Source organism: Megascapheus bottae, chromosome 21, assembly GCF_031878675.1.
Source record: "Megascapheus bottae isolate mThoBot1 chromosome 21, mThoBot2.hap1, whole genome shotgun sequence".
NCBI classification, from domain to species: domain Eukaryota; kingdom Metazoa; phylum Chordata; class Mammalia; order Rodentia; family Geomyidae; genus Megascapheus; species Megascapheus bottae.
In genome coordinates, this window is record NC_143529.1 from 35,038,519 (window position 1) to 35,055,373 (window position 16,855).

Genomic DNA, 16,855 nt, shown 5'->3' on the forward strand with positions numbered 1-16,855 from the left:
GGAAATGCAGCTCTGATTTCAAGTCCCAGTACCAGCCCATGCACACACACAAAAGATGTGTGTGTGTGTGTGTGTGTGTGTGTGTGTGTGTGAGTGTTTAAAGCATTTCATAAATTGGAGTATTTTCAAAACACACATTTGGGATTTAACAGTACTGGAAAAGAAACGGATGTTTTCCATTTAGATCTTTCTGTGGGATTTCAATCTTTTTTCAACTAGCGTGCAATCTTTCAGCTTAGTTAATGTAAATGATTGATGGAGTGTCTAGCACACAAGAGGGACTAAATGAAAGTTCTAGAAGGAAGCACTCTTGTGGGCCTGGTCCCTGAACGGAGGGTTAGGAGGGTTTTCAGGGTTCATGGGAACCCCAAGTGGAAGAAGTAGGGGAGAGTTTTCGCTGTGGGTAGGACAGACCAACGCCTTCAGGAAGAGAATAAGGCCCAAATGGTAACAAGCTCCCCTCAAAGTCCTCCGTGCCTGCTGGGCTCAGCGTGGGGGTGAACATGGAGGGGTGGATTTCTCTGGTAGTTGCAGCTGCCAGGCTCTGGGTGGGGTGGAGAGCACGCACCAGTGTGCCCCTCTCACCAGGTGCTCAGACTTAGAAACTCTTCCTCTCAGAGGATCTAGAAAAGTAAAATGTACTGCAGTCCCCTTCTCCCACTGCGGACACACTGAGCTCCTAGAAGGAGAAGGAACTCTGGGGTGCCTTGCTAAAAGCATCCTCCAGGGTCAGCCACCAGCTGCTGGGCCAATCTGAGTCTCCTGCGAGATAGAGACCAGTCTCTGGGAGAAGGGGCCCCAGGGCAAGAAGCCACACGTGGGGTGGGAAGGAGGAAGAAGAGGACACTGGGTAAGAGAGGCCCTGAAGTGCCTGGTGTTGGCCAGCGTGGCCCCTCAGGGCTGGCCTGGGGGTCATCACTCTTCTCCACAGGCCCCCTGTGGCTCCATTCTCTGGGCCAATATGGCAGCTAACAGGCTGAGGAAGTGAGTCCAGATGGCAGGCATGTTTACATCAGAAGCCATGGCTGCGAGGCTCTGTCCCCATCCAGACAGCCCCGCTGGGCTTTCCTGGTGCTCGTGGTTCACTCTATCCAGGACTGAGGGATGTCAGGCCTCAGCTCCATCTCAACGCGACATGTCATCTCTAACATTTACAGACCTCGTGTCCACACTGCTCAAGCTGAGTCTCAGTCACAAGGAAACTAGATTGTCCCATATGGGTTCTAATGAAGTCTTTGATCTATTTCAGGTACCGGAACTGTGTTTACACTTACAGAATTCTACCCAACGAAGAGGATAAGTTCACTGTTCAGGTAAGCCCTTTATCAACCTACACAGCAGAACCTGACTTGAGCTTAGGCTGGCAGAGAAGGAATGAAAAGGAAGAAGAAAAAAAACAAGCATGTGTCTCAAGTCACCTAGTGTCTGGGCCTGCGTGCTAGCCCGAAGCTTTGTGCTCAAGGTTAGCCTTCTACCACTTGAGCCACAGCTCCACTTCCAGCTTTTTGGTGGTTAGTTGGAGATAAGACTTTCATAGCTCCCCTGCCCCTTCTGGCTTCTAATGGTGACCCTCAGATCTCAGCCTCCTGAGTAACTGGGATTACAAGCCTGAGCCACTAGCACCCAACATGTGTCCTTGGCTCTTAAAAGGACCTGATGGCAAAGAAGGCCACCCAGAGATGTAAGAAAAACGTGTAGGCAGGGCTTGCTCAACTATTTTCTTTTTTTTTTTTTTTTTTTTTTTTTTGCCAGTCCTGGGCTTGAACTCAGGGCCTAAGCAATGTCCTTGGACTTTCTCAAGGCTAGAGCTCTGCCACTTGAGCCTCAGCACCACTTCCAGCTTTTTTTCTTTGTATGTGGTACCAAGGAATCGAACCTGGGTCTTCATGCATGCTAGGCAAGCACTTAGACCACTAGGCCAAACTCCCGGTCAACTATTTTCTTGGTGACTTAGATGAGTGCAAAGGGCATATAGGGGTTTAGCATAACCCGGTGCCTTTAACTGAAACAGCTCTCGTTTGCCTAGTGCTGGCACTCATGGCACTGGGTTTTACCACACAAGGCCTAAATGTGCACTCGAATTTTAATTTAAAAAAGCCAGCTGCACGCATCTAAGACCGTCCTAAGCATGGGCTTTTGTCTGATCCCATTGAACGATGTGATCTGTGGAGAAGAAAGGAGGTGCTGAGCTCAGTCTTCAGGGTTGAGAGTGGGGGGCTAAGGCCTCAAGGACCACAGCAAAAGGCACAGGTCCGATCGTTATACACACCCTTCTGAGCAGAGCAGCAGGACAGACATGACTGCGGGGACAGCCTGTCATGGAAGGATGATAACAGAGCTCACAGGGTTTGGTGGAAGTGGATGAAGAGAGGCAGGGCAGGGTTGCTGATTCTAAAGCTTGAAGGGAATTATTTCTTTTTTTAGAAGAAGCAGTAAATATAGGCACTGAAGGGTCTGACCATATGCAGGTCATTGAGGAAAAGATTCCCAGAAATGTGTCAAGAAAGAAGCTAAGCCAGGCACTGGTGCCCCATGCCCGTCATCCTAGGTACTCAGGGGCCGGGATCTGAAGACTGCAGCTGGAAGCCAGCAGAGGCAGAAAAGTCTGTGAAACTCCAATTCCCTACCACAAAGCTAGAAGTAAGCCTGTGGCTCAAGTGATAGAGTACAGCCTTGAGTGAAAAAGCCAAGAGAGAGTGCAAGGAGTTCAAGTTCCAGCACACACACACACACACACACACACACACACACACACACACGCAGAGAAAGTATGTCGAGTGGAATGTTTTTTTCAGATGACTCATTATAGAGATCAGAAGAAATTGCCTCTTGGCCCAAAGGCTGAACCCAACTTCATTGTCATGGAGTTACCTTGGGGGGCAGGAGGAGGAGCCAAAGGAGAGGCAACATTGGCTTTAGGCTGAAAATCACTGGCTTATAGACCCCACCTTCACACCCACAGAGATGTCTAAAGAGGATGCGCTAGAAGGCTGTGGCTATCCACTCTGGTATTGTTTGTTATCAGAATTTTCTCTCTGACGTGAACGCCTCCCTTGTTACGGATGTCACCAGGCCCACTTGTTGTAGGAAGCAGGGTCTCTATCATTGAGTCCCATTCTAGAACTGTGTGAATGTCCCTGGCTAGGCTGGTGTCATTTGCAGGTGGTTTTCTCAGGGGAGTCTCAACTCTCTTAAGTTAAAAGTTGGTCAGTGTCTTTGATCATTTTTCCCCTTGTGGTTTCTTTCATTCCTTCAAAGTGAAGAAAACTCTATGTGTGACTGGAAAGACATGACTTTGTGGCTTCTGTGTGGGGTTTGTACCCCAGGCTTTCTGACTGGAGTCTGTGTCCTTCAAGACTTCATACTCTTTGCGGTGGCTTCCTGTGACCCCAGAAATCATCACCAGCTTTAGGGACTGCAAGGAACAGAAACTCCCTCTGACTCAAGCACACAAGGGGCCGGGGGAGTCAGTAGAGATCTGCAGAGCAAAGACAGAAAGGCTGCTCTGAGCCCTGGATGCTGCCTCTGTGACTCAGCTCCGTAGGCTTCCTCTCCTGATAGGCCCCCTTCCCGGGCCTCAGTCCCCAGAGGAAGTCTGATTGGCTGAGCCTCCAAGAGCTGTCTCTGCCTGGGCTACCCAGAGGCCTCTAGTCTGTGTGAGATGTGGTCATTGGAAGAGAGTGCTTGCTCGCCCAACATTGGAGTCATCACCCCTTAAAGACACCTTAGCCTGGGCAATGGGATGGTAATTTCATGAAAAAGATGGGACCCTTCTCAACCTAATTGTGTCTGACCTTGGACTAGCCTATGTCCTCCTTGCTGTCTAATACCAGGTAGCTAAAGAACAGGGATCCATGAGCCTAGGTGGTCAAAGAAGTTTCCCCTGTATGTACCTACCTTCCTATATAGATGTGCCTCCAAAAATAATGATTGTGGCCATTCGTTGGGAAGCAAATTTAAGGTCCTACCTTATGAAGGCAAACCAGAGTCTTCTGAGGAAGTTTGGCAGTTATTAATCGCTGCTTATTTTAACTCAAGTTCCTCTTTTCACATCAAGAGAAAACCTCACACTTCCCTGAACTTAGCTATGGTTTCTGAATAACTCATTCCTTACACCTGAGCCTCTTCATGCTGACAGAATATGAGACTCCCCCAAAGAAGTAGCTGGCCCCAAACATTGCCAAACGAAGCAATGAGAGATTCCGTGGCCCTACCTCCTCAAAATGCACCAGGACATCATGTTCAAACCAAAGAACCACTCCATCTTTGCTCTTTCCATGGCAGCCTCACACACTCAGTTGATAGGTACCCCACTGTCCCTGATGACTCCATTGGCTAAGGGGAGACATGACGCCAACACTCAGAGAATCTTCTCCTCACTCCATATTTTATCAATTTCATGGTCAGAGATAGGAGAAAAGGACGTAGGCTAGAGCTTTATCCAGCTCTTCTGTGGCTGAGGCTTGCAGGTGTTGGGGCTCATAGCCAGGTCTCCAGTCCCTGCCAACACCTGATTGAGCACTGGAACCCTTCGGCAAGATCAAAACTACTGCCCGGAGATGGGGAGGCAGGGCTCTGACGTCAGCACACGTACCCCTTCCCCTTCATTCCATTGGCGATGGTGTTTGGTCATTCATTGTGGTCAGGATTCTGTAAGACAGTAGAGGCAGAATCTCTAGCACCACCCCTCACCCCGCAGTGGGTACTGTCTCCAGCCCAGGGGCAAAGGTGCAGCCTTACTGTCCGCGTTCCTCATAAGACTAGAAGAAACATGGAACACAGCTGCCATGTGCACGCGGGAGCATAAATCAATTCTACCCAACGTGGGGTGAGGGAGAAAAGGGAAAATGGAAGAAAATAAAAGGAAAAGCAGAGAAAGGCATTAGTGAAAGAGGAATGAACGAGGAAAGAAGGGAAGAGATGGGAAAGAGGGGATAGAGAAAGACAAAGGAGAAAGAAAACGTCAAAGAAAGTGAAAGTTGGGGGTTAGTGGGGGCAGATAGTTTTATTTATTTATTGCCAGTCCTGGGACTTGAACTCAGGGCCTGGGCACTGTCCTTGAGCTTTCTCAAGGCTAGTGCTCTACCCCTTGAGCCATAGCACCACCTCCAGCTTTTTCTCTGTATGTGATACCAAGGAATCGAACCCAGGACTTCATGCATGCTAGGTACGCATTCTACCACTAGGCTATCCTCGTGGCCCATGGGGACAGTTTTGACCGAAGAAAAGAGATGCAGTGCAGTAAGGTAATAGCAGAGAAAAGAGGCAGTGGAAGAGGAGGAAGACAAGATGTTCTAGAAGATTCTAGGCAGTGCCTAGGGATGCCTGGGAGGGGGTAAATTCTACAGAGATCAACCTCTGTTGGCTCTGTTCTCTGGGCTGCAGATTCCATGTCAGTACTGATGACATGGGAAAACAGTTCTAAAGGGACCTGGAGAACCTTCTAGACGGGAGCTGGCCTTACCATCCTCAATGTTCTGTGTGCTGTGAGGCCAGAGGAAATCAGGACACCCAGATGCTGGGGCCTCAGGTTCCCACACCCACACGGGGGTTTCTTATAAAGCCCAGGCTCCTTTCCTGGCTGGAAAGGGAAGTGACTCTCCCCTCAAGGAAGTGACGCCCATCTTGGGCTGCTGACTGCACAGTGAGCTGTTCTCCTGCAGCGGCGGTGCCAGTGACTGTCTTTTGAAATGACTCTGCTCCCTGAGAACCAAAGAATGGTCTGAGGCGGGACAAGTAGTCCTGATTGACAGCTGTGGCATGACCAAGAGAGTGATGCATCTCCAGATGTGTCCTATCCGTGAAGGCTGCCACAAGCCTGGGTCACAACTGAAGCAAACAGAGCCTTTGGCTCCGTCTTGCACCCTTCTAGCCCTGTTCCTGATAGCTTTCCTACCAAGAAAAAAAGAAAAAGAAAATGCACCCTTGCCCTAGCCTAGAGATGGACAATCTCTGTGACTTCCAGGCTTGAGGTTGGCATGGTAGCTAGGATGCCAATAGCAGCACCTACAGGTTTGAGCACATGTGAATAAAGCAGGAATTCAAAACCCTCTCTCATGCTTTTATGTTACTCTTTCCTAATTAAGATGCAAAACCAATTGAGCTCCAGAGATGAGGCTCGAGATGCAAGTTCCTCTGGGCAGTGTGGCTTCTAGGAAGAGAAATAAAACAACCTTCTGGAAGACATTCCATCACACACATCTGGGTGGGTGAGCTGTGGAGCCGTTGTTCTAAAGCTCAGGAAGTGAATGGCAGCTGTCATTGTTCAGAATGGTCACCCAATGAAATAAAGATTCCGTCAGAGCCGCCGGCCAAAGGATGTGGCTTGAACACACACTTCCTGAAGTTGCACAAGGAGACATACTGAACACACTCAGGCCACCAGAGCTAGCTTAGCCAGGATCTCCAGTCACAGGAGGACAGGCCTCCCGTGGGAGTGCATAGACCTGATGGGTCCCTTTAGAACATGACCGCCTCTTTCTAAGAGCCTTCATTTTTATTCTTTTATTTATATTTTGTCTACTTCAGATTGCAGACAGATCTGTTCTCTAAGCCTCTGAATAGCTCAAAACATCTTTCAGTGTTAGAAACAGAATTTGAGAGCCAGTGGCTCATGCCTGGCATCCTAGCTACTCAGGATTTTGAAATTTGAGATTCTCATTTCAAAGCCAGCCCAAGCAGGAAGTCCAAAGACTTTGATCTCTGATTAATCAGCCCAAAACTGGAAGTAGAGCTGTGGCTCAAGTGGTAGAACACAACCTTAAGCAAAAAAATATAAAAGGGAACCGTGCACAGACCCCAAGTTCAAGCTCTTAATACCAGCACAAAGAGATAGACAGATAGAGAGAAAGACAGATAGAGAGATAGACAGATAGAGAGAAAGAAAAGGGAGAAATAGAGAAATGGAGAAGAAGGAAAGTAGGAATAAAGGGAAGGAGGGAGGGAAGGAAATTTGAGGATTCTAAAATTCTTGGGTCTTTTCTCAATATTCTATAGAAGTATTGTTCCACCACTTTCAGAAATTCAGAATTACAAAGTCCCAACCCAAAATCCAAGGTCTGCCTTGTACTGGTTCCCACAGAGGAAACAGATTTTGTCTTTTTCTGCTTTGAAACTCATGGGATTTCTTTTCTTTCTCATCCATGTCATTCTTCCTCCACTGATAATGTCTTCACTGTGTTCAGTTGGTTTGCTTTGCAAACTGCTAATCTCCTGTTGACACAAAATGCATCTTGTTCCAGCTCATCTGATTTCTATCTAGGCACCCCAAGAAGGCCAAGTCTCCCTTCCTTCATTTTCTAGCCATCTGGATGCCCTCAGTGCTCTTGGGAATAAGCAAACATCCCCTACCCCATCCCTTTTCTCTTGTGAGGCTGAAGAATTCTTTCCTAGATTTTCAGGAAAAATCTGGAAAGGGTATTCGTACTAGTTGTTATTTCTGTCTCCACCTTCTCTGCTTCTCCATAGTCATCTTGTTCCTGCTTCTCCATGTTACAGAATTTTCTGACCCATCATGCCCTAGATAAGTAGGCCCATTTCCTTTGTTGTACCAAGTAACATGAGGCTGCCGTAAATTTGCATTGTGTGGTTGGGGATAGGATGTGGCACCGGCTTCTAGTCGTGTCTTTGTCATAGAAACCAATGCATAGGGCCTGGGAGTTTGGCCTAGTGGTAGAGTGCTTGCCTAACATGCACAAAGACCTGAATTTGATTTCTCAGTACCATATATATATATATAGAAAAGCAGAAAGTGGTGCTGTGGCTCAAGTGGTAGAGCTCTAGCCTTGAGGAACGCCTGAGGTCAATGCTTAGGCCCTGAGTTCAAGCCTCAGGATGGGCAAAAGCAAGCAAGCAAGCAAGAAAGAAAAAGAAAAAAATGAAAGAAAGGCACAGAGGAAACAGCTCCTTTTGACCTTTGGAAGTTGTCATGGCTGTGATAGCGGCAATCCTGTTGTCATCCTGTAATCATGAGTATCTGGAGAGTGAGGCAAAGGCACAGATGGCAGAACAAATAGAAAAGGTGAACTTGGGTCTTAGAAAATCCCACTGAATTAACCCAGCCAGGGAGCCACCTGCCTCTTCACATCCTAGCCTGTGAGTCAGTCAGTTCCTTTCTAGTCACAGAGTTGAGTGACGGTTTTCTATTCATGGCAGCTGAAAAGTACCCTTACATATAAGTGCTTGGGTCCTCCTAGGGGGATTTCAAAGCAGAAGTTGAACATTTTAAGTTGAACATCAAGTTTTACTACACCCAAAGTCAACAGGACAAGGTCGAACATGAATAGCCCCCAGCTGTCCCCTTCGCTTAGCTGGAACCCCGCTGCCCAGAGCTGCCCCCTTTCCTCTCAGGCCTACTGACTTGACTCATTCCTTGTGACAAGTAATCTGGCCTGATTACTCCATAAAAACACCTCCACCAGCCTGGAAATGTGGCTTCGTGGTAGAGTGCTTACCTAGCATGCATCAAGCCCTGGTTCAATGCATCAGTACCACATAAGCAGAAAAGGCTAGAAGTAGTGCTGTGGCTCAAGTGGTAGAGTGCTAACTGAGCAAAAGAAGCTCAGGGGCAGTGCCCAAGCCTTGACTTCATGCTCCAGGACCGGCAAAACAGCAACAATAACAACAGCCCACCTCTATTCTGAAGATCTTACTGACCCTCCTTTGTTTTCTTTGGGATATTTGTGGCTGCCCAACGTTGTATCATGTATCACTGATTTCTTTACTATGTATTCTTGAGCTTCCTCTCACTTAATGAGGGGCCAGTAACCACTGAAAGAGGGCACTCGAACTGCCATCACCTAAAGAATACACTGGGTGCTGGTAGCTCACACCTGCATAGGAGGCTGAGATCTGAGGATTGCGGTTTGAAGCCAGCTTAGCCAGAAAAGTCAGTGAGACACTTATCTGCAATTATAACCATTACCATCCCCTCCCCCCTCCCAAAAGAGCCAGAAGTGAGGTACGGCTGAGTGGTAAAGCTCCAGCCTTCACACACACACACACACACACACACACACACACACACACACACGTGTTTTTCACATTTTTGTTTATTTTTTTAGACAAATCTTTGGCATCTTTTAGACAGATCCAGGAAACTCCCACAGCCAAGCAGCTCCCTTGAGATGGAAGGAGATAAAGGGCCCTGTGGCCCTGTGGCCCTGTGGCCCTGTGGCCCAGCAGCCCTGTGGCCCAGCAGAAGGACACGGACAGGGCAGGGGCTCCCTGGCCTGGGTCTGTCCCCACAGATCTGCTGCCATCTCGACAACTCCCTAGAGTTCTAGAGAGTGCAGGCCTTGCCTGTCTCGCCTGCACTGTACCTGCAGCTCTAGAAGAAGCACCGGGCACCTAGAAGTTTCCTGGGAGACATTTGCTAATGATTGAGTGACTTGGGGGTGGGGGGTGCCATGAACAAACTCTGCCTTTAGCTCTAAATGAGGGACCAGGCTGGCGCCATCGCTGTTGTAGTGCTCTGTGGCTCTTCCCTAATGGTACTGACCAAGCTTCCTGATGGGGGGGTGCTAGGCTCCCAACTGCGGGGGCCATCATGGTGTCCCAGGTGCTGCTGGGACCTGAGCTGGATGTTTGGGGGCCATTACAGAGCTAATCTGAGAGCCGTCCCAGGCTCCACACCCCTCACCGCCTCTGCAGGCTGTTCCCAGGATGCCCATCTGCCAGCTGCCACCTCTGCCCCACATTCCCTCCAGAGTTCTGCGAAAGAAACGCAGCCAGAAGGAGAAGCGCAGGGACATGTCATTAAGGACACAAAGATGCCAAGTCATAGGCTTCTAGTAACGGGGACATGGAAGTTTCTGGAATTCTCATACCACTGAAAAACCTCTGAACCATGAGTGCAGGTTTTTAGTATTGGACAGCCTGTAAAATTAGACACCTAGGCAGAGACAAAAAAAAAATGTGGGTAAATTCTTCAAGGGGAGTGGTTTAAACCAAACTGTACTTTTCCCCCAGTGGTGCCTGGAATCAAACCCAGGGCCTTGCACATGCTAAGCAAGTGCTCTGTCTTGAGCCAATCCCTACCCCGCGCCCCCTTCCGGGTACATTTTAAAGACAGGCGCTTCGCTTGAGTGAAGGGAAAGGAGCTATGGAGACACTAAAGGAGATGAACTTCCCTAATCGCAGGTGGCAGAGGAAACGGGCCATTTCAGCTGGGCACCTCGCTACTTAGGAGGCTGAGATCTGAGGATGATGGCTTGAAACCAGCCGGGGCAGATTCCACCAAAATAACCAAAAAAAATGCTGGACTGGAGACGTGGCTCAAATGGAAGTATACCAGTCTAGCAAGTTCAAGGCCCTGAGCTCAAACACCAGTTCTTTTAAAAGAAAAAAATAAAGACCATTGTGTGTGTGTGTGTGTGTGTGTGTGTGTGCTAGTTGTGGGGCTTGAACTCAGGACCTGGGCACTGTCCTTTAGCTTTTTCAGTTAAGGCCGGTGCTGTTACCACTGGAGCCAAACTCTACTTCCAGTATTTTGGTGATTCATGGGCAATATGAATCTCAATGCTTTTCCGCCCTGGGCTGGCTTTGAACGTCAATGCATAGCTCTCAGCCTGCTGAGCAGGCAGGAGCCACTGGCGCCTGACTGACTTGTTCCTTTTTCCTTTGGGCTGAGAAAGGTGATTGCAGGTGGGAATTTTCTCTGTCTGCCTTTTCTTTCAGTTAAGTAGTAAGCAGTGAAGATAAGACCATCCAAGCCAAATGTGAACCAGAAGTAAATCCCTTGTCACTGAGGCACGCTTTCCTTCTGGGAAATGCATTCTCCAAACTGTAACTTTAGAATCAGTAATATATTTGGCATCTTAAAAATAGTGTGTAAGATTTTATGTTAGTCAGGTTGAGCACTTACACAGGCATTTGTTGAAGGTTGGCAGTTTTACAGCTTTGGGGCAGGGAGAGTTGGAAGAATTTGCTTTTAGATTTGTTTTTGTTTTGTTTTGTTTTGTCTTGGGGGGGTTGCTATGTTTTTGTCATTCATGGAGCTTGAACTCTAGGCCTGAGCACTATCCCTGAGTTCTTTTGATCAAGGCTAGTGCTCTACCACTTTGACCACAGCACCACTTCTGCTTTTCTGGTAATTAAGTGGAGATAAGAATGTCAAGGACTTTCCTGTCCAGGCTAGCTTTGAACCAGAATTCTAAGATCTCAGCCTCCCGAGAAGCTAGGACCACAGGCGTGAGCCACTGCGCCCAGCTGAAAACCTGTTGATAACAGTGGTGAACAGGAACAAACTGAGTAATGTGACATCTTTTAGGAATTACAAAGCACTTGGTACAGATGGCTCATGCCTGTAACCCTGGATACTCAGGAGATGGAGATCTGAGGAATGTGGTTTGAAGTCAGCTGGAGCAGGAAAATCTGAGAGACTCCATCTCCAATTAACCAGCAAAAAGCCATACTGGAGGCAGGGTGCAAGTGGTAGAGTACTAACCATGAACATGCAAGCAGAACAAGTGTGAGGCCCTGAGTTCAATCCATACTAGCAGCACAAAAAAATTAATAATATGGGGGGAGGGAAATGGGGACCAAGACATGAGAAAGGGTATCAATGTTTGTGAAGTAATGCACCCTCTATCTGGTGAATATAACGTAACCCTTCTAATAATTACATAAAATATATGAAAAATTAATAATAGTATTAATAATAATAAATGTAGAGGGTTGGAAGGGTACTCATCTTAGAGCACTTACTTACCTATAGTGCCCAAGGCCCTGGACTAGCATCACTTGTCACTGACACATTAACATATATTTGATATGTAAAAATAAAGCTTGAGGATGAGACCTAAGGCTAAATATAAAATTCACTAGCTTCATGTCTGCCTTGTCACCTAGCTTGAGATCATTTCATACACTGTTTTCAGTGTACATGTGTTTATGGTGACTCCTTAAACCCAGCTCAGGCGTGGAATTGCCTGTCCACGGTATTAGATATGGATTCCCAAAGCTTGGATTTGGAGTTTTCAGATTAGAGACGCTCCCTTACCAGCACTGGTGACTCACACATGTCATCCCAGCCACTCAGGAGGCTGGGAGCTGAACACCACAGCAGGAAGCTAGCCTGGGCAGAAAAGTTTAGGAGACTACTGTCTCCAAAACAAACAAACAAACAAACAGAAGTGGTGCTGTCACTCAAGTGGTAGAGTACTAGCCTTGAGCAAAAAAGCTCAGGGACAGTGCCCAGAATTTGAGTTCAAGCCCCAGGGCTGGAACAAAACAAAACTGTACTGCTTAAATCTAGCCCCTGCCCTGGTCCCCTGTGCTGATGCTCTGGGTCTAGCTTTAGGCCATACCTTCTTAGAGGAAGAACCTCTTCTTACGGGCCCCTGACAGGCCGCCAAGCTGACAGAGCACCCAGACATTCTGTCTGCAAATAGAAGAGAGGTTTTCTAATGGAGGCGCAGTTCACGTAACATAAAAGTAAGCCACTTTGACCAGGCACCGGGTAGCTCAATTCTGTAATCCTAGCTAACTCAGAAGGCTGAGATCTGAGGATCGTGGGTCAAAGCCAGCACTAAAGCCAGCACTAAAGTCTGTGAGACTCATCTCCAATTAACCACCAGGAAACCAGAAGTGGTGTTGTGCCTCAAAGTGTTAATGTGCTAGCCTTGAATGAAAAAGTTCAGGGACATCGCCTAGGCCCAGAGTTCAAGCCCCATGGCAGACAAAAATTAAAAAAAAAAAAAAAAAAAAAAAGAGCCACTTTGTGAAAGGCCACAAACACATGGGCAATGAATGGTTCCATGCGTCTGCCATTTGGTACATGCAACTCTAGCTCTGCCAGTTCCCCACCGCCCCATCGCTGCAGAAGGAAACCTATGCCCAAAAGATAATTTTAAAGTGGGGTTTTCAAAAATCAGTTTTGTTTCCCACACTGCCTATACACCCTCCCCACAGAAAAATATTTGTGTGCTGAATTTACCCACCAAGGTAATACCTGGTCAGGAGGCTTTCTTTTTCTATATGAATGTGTGTGTGTGTGTGTGTGTGTGTGTGTGTGTGTGTGTGTGTGTGTGTGTGTGGTTTTTTGACAATACCAGATTTGAACTTGTACTTGTGAAATAGGCTCGATACTGCTGAGCCATGCTTTATGCTTCCTCCTGGTTGTTTTTAGGATAGGGACTTGATTCCCTCCAGGGCACAGGCCTGAACCATCATCTGTCTACTTTTTTATGGTTCTATGGTTTGAACTCAGGGCTTCATGCCAAGCACTCTGCCCCAGCCCCTCTCACTTTGAGTATTATTTTAGATTGGGACTTGAGCTTGAACTTAGGGTTTCTAACTCTCATAACTAGTGCTCCATCACTTGAGCTACACCTCCACATCCAGTTAATGAGAAATCAGGGTCTTGTGGATTTTTTTTTTTTATCCAGAGCTAGCCTTGAATCATAGTCTGTAGATCTTAGCCTCTTGTGTAACTAGGGTTGCAGACTTGAGCCACCAGCTCCCAGAACTTGTCACATTTCTGTGTTAGTGGACATAAAATAACAGCTGGCGGCCGGGAGTTTGGCCTAGTGGTAGAGTGTTTGCCCAGCATGCACGAAGGCCTGGGTTTGATTCCTTGGTACCACATACATAGAAAAAGATGGAAGTGGTGCTGAGGTTCAAGTGGTAGAGCTCTAGCCTTGAGAGCGCCTAAGGACAATGCTTAGGCCCTAAGTTCAAACCCCAGGACTAGCACACACACATACACACACACACCCCAGCTGGCTGTATAGACTGCTCCTTTGTCCTGTTATTGTTACAAAAGACAAACATTGCCATTCAGAAGGCTCCAACATGAGCTCAAGTGCATTCACAAGCTTCTAGGGGTATGGGGGGACTAGAACTAGGCTGAAGGATGCTTGTCTTTTATTTTGAGTATGTGTGTGAGCACATGTATGCACACACTCACCCAATCCTGAGACTTGAATTCAGGGCCTGTTTTTGCTGAAGGCTAGCTCTCTACCACTTGACCCATAGCTCCACTTCCAACTCTGCTGGATCATTGGAGATAAGAGTCTCATGGACTTTAGTGCCTGGGCTGGCTTTGAACCGCGATCCTCAGATCTCAGCCTCCTGAGTAGCTTGGGTTACAGGCGTGAGCCACCACACCTGGCTTGGGCCCTTGCTTCTCATCTCTGAGATTTCCACAGAATGAAGCTGCAAAGCAAAGACCAGGCATGAAATTGCTGAGGGAGGGAGGTGGGGGAGGGGGCGCCGGGGGGATGGAAGCCAGCGGGGGATGGGTAGGGATGTGAGCCACTCTTGTCCCTGTGGGCTGCCTGTTGGGTTAGGCTTCATGCTGGGTACACCATCAGGGCTGGACACCAAGTCTCCATGCATGCATGTAAAGTATTATAATTGACGTCACCCCTTCCACACTCTTCCTTACCTATGCTCATTTCCTACCACAGTTTCAATAGGTTTCATTGCTCTATTTTCAAACATGCAAACAAGCGACTCTAACCATATTTGACATGTGGGCTAGACAGGGCAGAAACCTGGGCTGGGCCTGGTAACTCAGGCCTATAATCCCCAACTATTTGGGAGGTAGATATAGGAGGATCATAGTCTGAGCCCATCTGGGCAGAAGCACAAGACCCCATCTAAAAACAAACGAAAGCAAGAAGGGCAGGACAAAACAAAACGAAAACAAGTGAAAAATAAAAAGCGGGTCAGAAATCTGCCTCCCAGAATCCCAGCCTTCCACCGGGGTGACACACGGAGTCATGGGCTGTGTGAAGATCAGGTTCTGCAAAGCCAAACCCCTTAGTCACTTGAGCCATCCCTCAGGCACCTCACCCCTCCCCCAGTTGGGATCCCTCACCCATCATGCACTCTGCCTCCTCTGTCTCTCTCTGTCTCGTTCTGTCTCCCCCCCCCCCGCCCCCCCCCCGTCAGTGATGGGGCTTGAACTCTGAGCCTGGGTGTTATCCCTGAGTTCTTCAGCTCAAGGTTACTGCCCTACTCCTAGAGCTACAGCCCCACTTCCCATTTTCTGGAGGTTAATTGGAGATAAAAGTTTCAGGTCCTTTTGTGCCTGAGCTGGCTTTGAACCATGCTCCTCAGATCTCAGGCTCCGGAGTAGCTAGGATTACAGGTGTGAGCCATCGCGCCCAGCTCTGACGTCTTGTTCTAAGAGCACCCTTGCACCCAGTGCTGTAGGGATTCTGACCCACCCCCACTCCATGCCAGGTGCTCTACAAGGAAGGCAATTTGACCTATACCAGTCTTCCAGGAAGCCATGCTGGGTCTGGCTCATACCATATTTGCCACTAAAATTCTAATCTTTCTGGCATGAGGATCCTCCCAGAGAAACTTGGAACTTTAGATTGATTTTTTTCCCCCTAAACTACACATTGGTAGGCCCGGCCCATTCCTGTCCAATGGTGAGGATGGCTTCTGCATGGTTCTGTTACCCAGAAAGTTGGTGATGCCTCTGAGCTAGGTAGACCCTGGAAATCCACCACCTAGGATCTAAAACCCCTGATGTCAGACAAGCCCAACAGTATGAAGAACCCATGCTCTGGCTGATCTGAGGATGCCCTAACTTCACCCTGACTTCTCTAGGTACTGTGTGTGTGTGTGTGTGTGTGTGTGTGTGTGTGTGTGTGCACTCAAGCATGTGTGGTAGTCCTAGGGCTTGAACTCAGAACGTGGGCACTGTCTCCTGAGCTTTTTTTTTTTTTTTTTTGCTGGAAGCTAACACATTACCACTTGAGCCATAGATTTCCTTCTGGCTGGTTTGGGTGGTTGACTGGATAAGTCCCATCGACTTTCTTGGCTGGCATGGCTTTGATCCTTGGTCCTCAGGTCTCAGCCTCTTGAGTAACTACAATTACAGGCATGAACCACTGTTCTTCTTTTTCTTCTTCGTCCAAGACAAGGACTTGAACTTGGTACCTGATGTTTTCTCTCATTGGCTAATGCTCTATCGAGTAACTCCTTCAACTCTATGTTCCAGGTACTTCTTAAAAACTCAGAAATTAATGTCACAAAATACTTTGTCATATATTAAAGTATCACAAATTAGTGGTATCTGTATTAGATTTAGTGCATTGCTTGCCTCAGACATTCTTTTTTTTTTTTTCCTATGTATGTAGTACAGAGGAATCGAACCTGGGTCTTCGTACATGCTAAGCAAGCACTCCACCACTGGGCCAAACTCCCGGCCCTCAGACATTCTTTTTATGTGTGCCAGTACTATTTCTCTAACTCAGGACCAAGATGCCGTCCCTTAGTTTTTTTGCTCAAGACTGGTGCTCTTCCATTCGGGCTACAGCTCTACTTTCGGCTTTTTGGTAATTAATTAAAAGATAGACTTCCCTGTTCAAGGTGGTTTTTAATTGTGATCCTCAGATCTCACACTTCTGAGGAGCTAGAACTACAGGCATGAGCTAGTGTGCCCAGCTTAAAGAATTGTTTTGTTTTTTTTTTTTAAATCCAGGGAGTTTTGCATCATAATCTAGAATTTTCTACTTCCTAAAAATATGAGACACTCTGGTCTCCTTAGCCCTGTATCACCCCAGGATGATGTAAGTGAAGCTGAGAAGAACCTTCTTCAGTTATGTGGGACATTTCTCTTAGATGTGGACAGACCACCCCCACACACCAATGCACTGACCACAGCCACTCCCACTCCCATCACAGCCCACCCTCCCTGGCCGCTGAGCTCTGATCTTCATCATGTGAAAGCAGTGATGTCCTTTGCGAGGTAAACAGGTATCTCTTCTCCTGTGTAAATACGACAAAAAAGCAAGTTTAGGCAAGTGTGTGCGTGTGTGCGTGCGTGTGTGTGTGTGATAATACTGAAGTTTGCATTCAGGGCCTGAGCACTGTCCCCCTAGCTTTTTCACTC

The 16,855-nt window shown here is 47.6% G+C and overlaps 1 protein-coding gene across 1 annotated transcript in view; it reads left to right on the forward strand.

Moving 5' to 3' along the window:
* Positions 1 to 16,855, forward strand: part of Inpp5d (inositol polyphosphate-5-phosphatase D) — a 101,572-nt gene that overhangs the window by 14,759 nt on the left and 69,958 nt on the right. Inside the window, exon 2 of the mRNA XM_090355060.1 lies at positions 1,250 to 1,313. Coding sequence (XP_090211186.1) covers positions 1,250 to 1,313 — 64 coding nt within the window. The remainder of the gene's footprint in view (positions 1 to 1,249; positions 1,314 to 16,855) is intronic.